This window comes from Galeopterus variegatus, unplaced genomic scaffold, assembly GCF_000696425.1.
Source record: "Galeopterus variegatus unplaced genomic scaffold, G_variegatus-3.0.2 Scaffold7624, whole genome shotgun sequence".
NCBI classification, from domain to species: Eukaryota; Metazoa; Chordata; class Mammalia; order Dermoptera; family Cynocephalidae; genus Galeopterus; species Galeopterus variegatus.
The window spans coordinates 150,300-160,224 of record NW_007733735.1 but is presented as its reverse complement, the minus strand read 5'-3'; the positions used below and the strand labels follow the sequence as shown (position 1 = coordinate 160,224).

Here is a 9,925-nt window from a genome sequence, read left to right as displayed (position 1 = left end):
CAGAAACCTGAATATCCCTTCATGGGGCCCAAGTACTGTAAGGAGCCAAGCGTGAGACAAGAAACCTCCCAAAGAATGAGGGCTGGTTCTGTTTGTTGTTCTAGGTTTTGGTTTTGTTTTGACAGGGGTGGTCGTTGGTCTGATTTGGGATTTGGGGGGTACATGTGTAACAGGAGAGCCCCACTATAGCAGAACATTTTCCAAGTCTGCCTTGGAGACCCACCATTGCCTGCCCACCTATGACGCCCGTTGTGCTGACCTCACTCCCAGGATCCCCACTCCTAACGCCCACCTACTTCTTGCTCCCTCCCACAGGTATGAAGAAGAAATCAACAAACGCACAGCGGCAGAGAATGAGTTTGTGGTGCTCAAGAAGGTGAGCGAGCAGAGATGCTCCCACCTGGTTCCCAAGCTCCTCGGGGCACTGACAGCTGCCACCTAAGCCAGAGGCCTTACATACAAGGCCTTACCTTGTAAGGTGCACAACAAACCTTAGAAGCAGGTCTTACTTTAAAAGTGTGAAAACTGAGGCTCAGGGAGGTTAAGTAAGTTGCCACGGTTACTCAGATAATCAGAAGCGAGTCAGGATCCAGGATAAAATCATGACACTACCCACCTCCCCATGCAGAGTCTGGTGTGGAGAGAGGAGGATGCTGAGTCTTCAGGACATCCAGTCAGGCTGGGAAGGATGGGGGTAGTGTGGGGATCAGCTCCACAGAGTTCTGGGCCTTCCTGCTTGGTGGGACAGGAAGACAGGGGGTGAGAACCAGCCCCAGGGGCTAAGGTGGAGGAAGAAGAACAGAGCAGGAGCAGCGCTGTACGAAGGAGGGGACCGGGCAGAGGTGTGAGGAAGAGGGAGGCATGGCGGGCTTCGCAGAGAGGCTAGGAGAGCCCAGAGGCAGTGGGAGCCCAAGAGCCCAGGGTGGGGTTGTCTTCAGAGGGGACCGGGCAGAGGTGTGAGGAAGAGGGAGGCATGGCGGGCTTCCCAGAGAGGCTAGGAGAGCCCAGAGGCAGTGGGAGCCCAAGAGCCCAGGGTGGGGTTGTCTTCACTACGTGGCGTGACAAAGGAAACCTTTGCATATGGCACCAGCTCTTGAGCAGGTGGACCAGGTGATGAGAGCTCTCGTCCTCACACAGTTTGGATGTTCCCCCTCCCCACTTCGAGTTCCACTCTGTAGCCTAAAAAAGAGAAATGGTCTGAACCTCAGGAGCTGAAGTTCTCCCACCTAACTCATGAACAGAGGGGACTGGTTAGCCCAGGAGGGGTGGGACCCAGAGTGATAGCATGTTCTGTGCCCAGGACGTGGACGCCGCCTACATGAACAAGGTGGAGCTGGAGGCCAAGGTGGACGCCCTGATGGATGAGATCAACTTCCTGAGAGCTTTCTACGAAGCGGTGAGAGTGCCTAGTGCTCCCTCAAGGAGGGCTGTGGACCGGGGCCGTCGGCCAGGCACAGAGGCTGCTGGCTCCTGCCCTGGTCTTCTCTCTGCTCCTCACCTTATCCATGAGTTGTAATTCATGGGCAGATGCTGCTTCCCCTACTAAGGTAGAAAATGAGATTCCCCAGGGTGACTGGGGGGTCGGCAGAGGTATAAAATTCATCTTGACCACCTGGACCAAGCATGTTCTGTTGGTCAGACAAAAGAACGGGCTGCCTACATTGAAATATTGTTTTCCATAGAATGGTTTGAGCAACCTTGGCTCACTCAGCCCAGCCCAAATCTACCTGCTGCTCTTTCTAGAGCTCCTGCAGGCTGATGCAATTACACAAATCAAGCAGCAATTAGTGAACCCTCAGGTGCTTCTTAAAGCACACACATAATTGCCTGGTTCTCCTGAGCACACTTCTGTGCTTCAGGACACTCTTCTCAGCTGCAGGCACAGTGCTGAGCAAACACAGTGGAGCCCCTCGGTTCTTGAAGCTTACATTACGGTGGGGGAGACAAGCAGTACAACACGGAGATGATCAAATAGCTACACCATGCTGGGTATGGGAGGGGCAATGAAGAGAAATGACAATAGCAAGCAATGGCAGCAGGGGTGGGTGGCATTTGACCGAAACTTGAAGGAATTGAGGACATGAGCAGGAAGTCATTGGTGGGGGGGGTAGTGTTCCAGCCAGGGGAATAGGAAGCACAGATGTCCCCAGGTGTGATCCAGGAATGCCGGGAGCAGGGGAAGTGTCAGGGGTGGGCCCAGCAGTGTCAAGGTGGGGGTGTAGGGTAGATCATGCACCTGCATGACACCTGGTCTGTAAGGACAGGTGATATGCCCAAGGGTTATATATGTTTGGTGCCCAACAGAAGCTTATCATGTTGTTCCAGGACAGGGAGCATTGGCTGTGGGTCTTTGAGTGGGTTCAGGGACCATCCCACAGCCCACATGATACAAAAGCGCTTCCCTTTCTCTGCTTTTCTCTCCAGTGCTGACAGCCAGTGTGGTATCGGCTCCTAATTCTTAACTAGCCCTCTCAGCTCAGCAGGCTCCTGGGCTGAGACCTTCAAACTAGGTCAGCAACCAGGACAAACTTATTAGGGAAAAACAGGCTGCAGCACAACAAACTGATAACCTGTTGAAACAGAGAATGTATGAACCAGCCGGTACTAAACAGAGCAATGGGATATTTTTACTTAGATTTATGCTTTGGACCAGTGATCCTCAAACTTCAAAGAGCATCAGAATCTTGTATAGAGATCTTATTAAAACACCAGTTCTGATTCAGTAAGTCTGGGGTGGGGCCCAAAATGTTGCATCTCAGTCAGGTTCCCAGGTGGTGATGCTGCTGGACTGAGGCCACACTTTGAGAGCTGCTGCCTTCAATGACGCGGGAAGGGATCCTTCACCAGTCAACTGTCGGCTTACTGTTTCACACTCATCTTATGTGGACATTATTTAATCCTCACAGAAACCATACAAGGCCGGTCTTATGATCAGCGTCTTTGAGACTCAGAGATGCTGTCTGAACACGGTTGGCAGGTCCAAGACTTGAATTTTTCAGTCTGGTGGCCTTTCTGCTGTTTTGAGCTGATTTCCATGTCCCACCCCTGAGGATCAGGGAGGAGCTGAGCAGGCGAACAGGACTGGGAAGGAGCAGAGCTTTCTGGCTCCTTATGACTCAGTTTTCTTTCACTAGATGATTTCTTTACTTGGTGCGAAGGGCTGTGTTTCCTCAGAAAATGAGACAGCACAGTACTGACAGGTCACAGCAAGGTGTGCTCCTGTGACAACAGGAGTGGCTTCTGGAGAATTCTGGCTAGAGTTACCTGTGCTGCTGCTCCCCAGGTAGATGAGCTGACAATAAAGAACAGCTGTGAACCCAGAGACCTCCCAAATGTCCTTCCCAGCCCTTTTAGGCCTAAGCAGGGTGCTCTCCCCAACAGTGCGAGACCCTTGGTGCCAGGGTCTGTTCCAGGTCACAATCTCCTCTCACACACACACACACACACACACACACACACACGCACACACTGCTTCAGCTCTCCCATTTGGGGCCAATTTCAGGAGCTGGCTCAGCTTCAGGCCCAGATCTCTGAGACCTCTGTGGTCCTGTCGATGGACAACAATCGCTCCCTGGACCTGGACAGCATCATCGCTGAGGTCAAGGCCCAGTATGAGGACATCGCCAACCGCAGCCGGGCCGAGGCTGAGTCGTGGTACCAGACCAAGGTGAGACATCAAGGTCAAGTCAATTAAACAAGCACAGAGAACTGAGGTTTCAAAGGCAAACAAGATAAGCCTTGTCCTCTCGGACATCCCAGTCCAATGGGGCTCAAGGGATCTGAGTTCAGGTTGGGGCTCATCCTCTCTTGTGAGCACTACCTCAGGGCAGCACTGTGAGGATCTGGGGGAATAGCCAGACAAAGGTAGGAGGTGGCCAGTCCACCTGCCAAGAGGAAGATGAACACACCCCCAATGCCTGGTAGCAGAGAGACAAGGGACAGCTGGACAGTTCCAGCCATCAGTGCTGACAGGAGGAAGAGAGAGGGAGAGTGGGGAAAAGAGGAAGGCTTATCACCCGCTGGGAGAGGCTAGAGGATCCAGAGAGGAGAGGTGGAACTGGCTGGGCCTGAGGGCCTGGGGGCAAAGGCTTGATATGGGTCACAGAATGAGATTTACCAGGTTAGGGAAACACTTTGAACAGGGTCACTGGGGTGGTAAGCTGTGGTGCCAAGGAACAAAAACATGAAGGAGCTTCAAATCAGAAGTGATGGACAGCCTGCATGGCGTTGAGGAAGAGGGGAGAAAGACCAGGGACAGGAAGAAAGGAAAGCACAGCTGCCACTGTCCAGCTGCGGGTGAAGCCTGTGGACACAGAGAGTGAGGGCAGAGCCAAGAGACAGTGCCATGGACTTGGTGGGAGGGCGGTGCAGAGCAGGAGTCTTCCAGCAGCACATAGAAAGCCTGTGGGGCCCTGGAGAGCCACAGCCTTCTCCTGTTCCTGCCTGCTGCACGCACCCCTCACCTGAGGCTGCTTCTCCTTCCTCCCAGTATGAGGAGCTGCAGAGGTCTGCTGGCCAGCATGGGGACGACCTCCGCACCACCAAGATGGAGATCTCTGAGCTGAACCGGATGATGCAGAGGCTGCGCTCTGAGATCGATAACCTGAAGAAGCAGGTAGGGCTGAGCTCCCAGAGGTCATGCCATCCATGCCCTGCCTCCGGGCACACCTGAGCCTGGGCCTAAGTCAGCCCATGCAGAGGGAAGCCTCCCAAGAATGTGAATGTGCATTCACCCAGGAAAGGTACTTTCCTCTGGAGGAGTAAGTGGCAAAACTGTGGTTGCTGTACTAACCCACTATCCAGAGAAGTCCAGCACTGAAAAGGGCCTCAGAAAATCATTTTCTCCATCCTGGCTAAGTCTCAAATTATCCAAGGGGACAGAGATCAGTCTTATTTTGGAAGATGATGAGGCTCCAGCCTCCTTTGCATTAAATGCATTTCAGAGAATTCATCCATATTTTTAACCTAAAGCCCACATCTTACTGCATTCTCTGGGAACAATTTCACAAACTCCTGTCTCTTCCCTGCAGTGTGCTGCACTCCAGGCCGCCATTGCTGATGCTGAGCAGCGTGGGGAGCTGGCCCTCAAGGATGCCAAGAATAAGCTGGAAGGGCTGGAGGACGCCCTGCAGAAGGCCAAGCAGGACATGGCGCGGCAGCTGCGCGAGTACCAGGAGCTCATGAACGTCAAGCTGGCCCTGGACATCGAGATCGCCACCTACCGCAAACTGCTGGAGGGCGAGGAGTGCAGGTGGGCTACCTTCTCCTCCCACCATGGCCCAAACAGATGCCACCAGAGCATGATAGCAATGCCACAGGGGCCACATGAGCCCCACAATGTCAGGTTCCCAGAGAGAAATTCCCAGGTTAGAAACAGGGTTAAAATGCAACTGCTCTTGGCCGTTACAGCCCCTCCCACCACTCTTGTTGGACCCAGGACAGGAGCCAGGGTCAGCAGTCAGGGAGAGGTGGTCCGTGACTACCTAGAAGGCCCTAAGCAGGGCCGTTTCTGCCTGGGTCATAAAACAAATGTGGACACACTTAGGACGGATGCACCTCAGGGCCTCCATGTTTCCCCAGAGATGCCCTGCAATCGGAGCGTCTCACCCTACCTAGCTGGCACAGGCCCCTCTTCCCATTTCTCTCTCTATTTTTTACTCTCTCTGTCTCCTAGATTCCCCAAAGCTAATGAGATAAATGGAAGTCTTGCCAAGCACGGGGCCTGGCACGCAGTACTTGCTCTGTGCCAATAGCTTTAAATACAAAGAACCTAGGGCTGTTTAACTTCTCAGCAAGTAAAGTGTCTCTTTCTTTGCCCACCCACCACAGGCTCACTGGAGAAGGTGTTGGACCTGTGAATATCTGTGAGTAAACGTCTTGGGAGGATAGAAAATGGGAGGCAGAAAGGAAGCTATTGGCACCACTCATGAGCACTTGGTGACTAGAAAGTAGACACACTGGGGCATGGCTGTCATTAAGACCCTCTTAGGGGCTCTATGGAGACCCCTCTCTCCTTTGCCTTTCTTCCCAGGGGGATCAAAGGAGCTAAGAAGGGGGACATTCCATGTCACTAAGGAAGGAATTAGAGTGGAGCTCAGGGACTTCCTCCTCACTCTAGGATAATCTCTCCAGAGACTGCAGGTGACCCCCCGTAGGGATCACACAACCTTGGGAGTATGGCTCCAGCCTGGCCCCAGAAGATCCCAGTTCCGGACAGGACTACTCTAACAGCAGGGGGTCCCCAGTCTGAGTACGTGGTTCCTCAGCTAGTTCTGGTGGGATCTCAAACTAGCACAGCTAACAAGAGGCTATGAAACAGATTAAATGTAAAGACTCATAGTTAGAACTTAAAAAACTTAATTAAAGAAGGAGAACAGTGACTGACCTGGCTTGGCCTCCACTCGCAGGCGGGAGGCAGGGAGGAAGGCGCTGGGGAAAGCGCAGCATGGAGGAGGCGTTAATGGGAGTACTGAGTCCTGGTCGGGGGAAGTAAAATCCCCTTGGGCTCCAGCAGGTCAGACAACATCAGGGAGGCTGACCAGCAGGATGGGGAGAAGGCCGGACCGACTAATGAAAGGAGAGATGGGCGCTGAGGGGGCGGTGGAAGAGACATCTGCAGATGCTTGGCAGGCTTGCAGAGGTGTGTCACGGGGTTGTGAGCTCTGGCACTGAAGGCATTGGAGCAGAACGAAAGGACTGCCTCTTGGTGACGAAGTCGCAGGGACTCCAACACTGAGGGAGCTCCATCTAGTGGCCTTCAGGCCTCTGCCGACGTGCGAGTCTGTGGCTCCTCCAGAACACGAGGCTTCATATTCCATCCAGTACGAGAGCTCTTAGCAGAGAGGGCGACTGAACACAGCCCGGGACCTGAAGCCTTGGTTTCTGGCAGTCGTGATCTTGGCATGCCACTTGACCTCTTTGTACCTCCATCTTTCCCTCTATGAAATGGGGCAACTGCAGCAGTGGCGTCCTCTCAGGCTTGTTGAGNGAGGGGGCGGTGGAAGAGACATCTGCAGATGCTTGGCAGGCTTGCAGAGGTGTGTCACGGGTTGTGAGCTCTGGCACTGAAGGCATTGGAGCAGAACGAAAGGACTGCCTCTTGGTGACGCAGTCGCAGGGACTCCAACACTGAGGGAGCTCCATCTAGTGGCCTTCAGGCCTCTGCCGACGTGCGAGTCTGTGGCTCCTCCAGAACACGAGGCTTCATATTCCATCCAGTACGAGAGCTCTTAGCAGAGAGGGCGACTGAACACAGCCCGGGACCTGAAGCCTTGGTTTCTGGCAGTCGTGATCTTGGCATGCCACTTGACCTCTTTGCACCCCCATCTTTCCCTCTATGAAATGGGGCAACTGCAGCAGTGGCGTCCTCTCAGGCTTGTTGAGGTCAATGTGGTCACAACTGTGAAAGTGCTTTGAAAATCGCAATGCCTGCACGATGCTTGCACTTACATGGCGTGTGTTGGGAATGGTCGTCCCACCCTCCCTCACTCTGGCCCAGGAGACCCTGCTCCCTGCGACTCTCAGGGGAGAGAGGGTTGTGTGGAACAAGGTGCCATGGGCAGGGAGCAGGCATGGGCATGAGACCTGAGGAGGTGGCGTCTTGGGAAACTGGGGGAGCCACCAACATGCCCTGTGCCTTCTCTCCACAGCCGTGGTCTCTTCCACTGGGGGCACAGGCTACGGTGGGGGCAGTGGCCTCTGTGCGGGTGGTGGCGGCTACAGCAGCGGCCTGTGCTACAGCGGCGGGAACAGCGGCTTCAGCTCCACCAGCGGTCTCGGCGGGGGCGGCAGCAGCTCCAGCATGCGCATCATCTCCAAGACATCATCCACCAAGAAGAGCTACAGGAGCTAAAGTGCCTGCCTGCCTTCCCCAGCTGCCTCTCCCCTAAGGCTGCCAAGCTCCCCAGCCCCAAGGCCTGATGCTTTGCTGACAGTCCATGCACAAAATCAGGAGGCACAAGGAGCAGTGAGGGGCCCATGAGTTTTAAAGTCACCTTGTCCATCTCTTTGCCTCCAGACAAGTCCCCACAGAGGTACCCCACCTGCTCCTGATCTCAGAGCCCTGCAGGGTCCACAGGCATCCATTCCAACAGACACTAACTCAACTGCTCTGTGCCAAGACCAGGGCTAGGACTTTGCCCTTAAGTAGCTTCCAGAGTAGGGGCTGCAGCAGGGTTTTCCTCCTCCTGTCTGACCCACACCCGCCACAACCACAAGATGATTCCTCTTGCTCAGTCCTTCATGGGGACCTTAGAATCGACTGTGGCACCCCAAAGAAGTTGAGTGCATTCTTGGCCAGAATTCCCACGGTTTGTCACTGCAGACAGAATGCTTTTCCTACTGGGCCCTCAGAGCAAACCCTGCCACACGCACTGCCTCCTCACCTCCTCCTTCTTTGTCCCTGCCCAGGCTCCCATCCATGTCCCCTGACAGCTCCCACCAGCATAGTTGAATGAGAAATTAACAGTCTTCAAAATACTATCAACCCTTGATGACTCATGCTAGAATGGAATAATTTTATCAAGAACCCAAAAGTTCTCCATGACCATCAGCTGCATTAAATGATAGTTCATAGCCAAATTCTTTCCAAACCGCCTCATTTAATCCACTGTTAGAATTGTTGTCCCTAACCAAAAATTGTTGTCTCGATGCTGAGAGTCTAGGGAAGGCGGCCCAGCTCAGACGCTTACAAGAGCTACCCCAAAAGAAAGAATCCACTAGCCTGTGTCAAGAATTGCCCTGGGAGAGGCCTCCTGCAAAATCATCCTCCAGGCTCAGGACTCCTGCTCTTTCCCTTGTGCTGGCCACATCTCTCCTCTGGAAAGTTGTCTTTCCTTCTCACCTGGCCCTTTCCACCTTCAGCCTCACTTCTTTTTCCGCTAATCCTTCTCCACCCTGGTGCCTCCCTCTCCACCCCCTTCTTTCCTCTCCTACCCTTTCTTTCTCTCTTCTCCCTCTCCCACTCTTCCCATCTGGCCATGCATGTCCCGCTCTTTCTCTTCTGACTTTCTTTTCCTATCTCCCTGTCTCTGAAATGTCTCTGTTCCTTGTGGATTTGCCTGCCCCAGCCCTGGCTAGACCTGAAGCTTTTTAAGTCGGAAAACCAAACTCTCGGCCCCACAGGGAGAGCCCAAGAGGGCAGAGTGGGAGGAGAGAGGTGGCTCTTCCTCTGGTGCTCTCTGCACTCTGCGGGGACACATTGCTCAGCCCCAGCAGGAAGCAGAGGAGTGCGATAGGCACAGGGCTCTTTGGGGGGTTGGCCTTCACGGGGTGCTTCCCTATTTAGTTTGAAAAGTTGTAAGTCCTCAAAACAACTGCCGTGGGTTCAAGACCAAAATGCATCCCAAAGGCAAGCAGAGATCATCTGCCAGGCTGCTGACATGAAGACAGAGTTCCCTGCTTCAGAAACACTGCCAGACCCNTGTCTTCAGACAAGTCCCCACAGAGGTACCCCACCTGCTCCTGATCTCAGAGCCCTGCAGGGTCCACAGGCATCCATTCCAACCGACACTAACTCAACTGCTCTGTGCCAAGACCAGGGCTAGGACTTTGCCCTTAAGTAGCTTCCAGAGTAGGGGCTGCAGCAGGGTTTTCCTCCTCCTGTCTGACCCACACCCGCCACAACCACAAGATGATTCCTCTTGCTCAGTCCTTCATGGGGACCTTAGAATCGACTGTGGCACCCCAAAGAAGTTGAGTGCATTCTTGGCCAGAGTTCCCACTGTTTGTCACTGCAGACAGAATGCTTTTCCTACTGGGCCCTCAGAGCAAACCCTGCCACACGCACTGCCTCCTCACCTCCTCCTTCTTTGTCCCTGCCCAGGCTCCCATCCATGTCCCCTGACAGCTCCCACCAGCATAGTTGAATGAGAAATTAACAGTCTTCGAAATACTATCAACCCTTGATGACTCATGCTAGAATGGA

General features: G+C 53.8%; 1 protein-coding gene across 2 annotated transcripts in view; it reads left to right on the top strand.

Moving 5' to 3' along the window:
- LOC103607678 (keratin, type II cytoskeletal 5-like) overlaps positions 1–7,852 on the top strand; it is a 27,464-nt gene extending 19,612 nt beyond the window's left edge. For both annotated transcript variants that reach the window (XM_008592155.1, XM_008592154.1), the window contains 7 exons: positions 316–376; positions 1,301–1,396; positions 3,503–3,667; positions 4,490–4,615; positions 5,031–5,251; positions 5,830–5,864; positions 7,650–7,852. In XM_008592155.1, the coding sequence (XP_008590377.1) occupies positions 316–376; positions 1,301–1,396; positions 3,503–3,667; positions 4,490–4,615; positions 5,031–5,251; positions 5,830–5,864; positions 7,650–7,852 (907 nt within the window). The remainder of the gene's footprint in view (positions 1–315; positions 377–1,300; positions 1,397–3,502; positions 3,668–4,489; positions 4,616–5,030; positions 5,252–5,829; positions 5,865–7,649) is intronic.
- Positions 7,853–9,925: the final 2,073 nt, after the last annotated feature.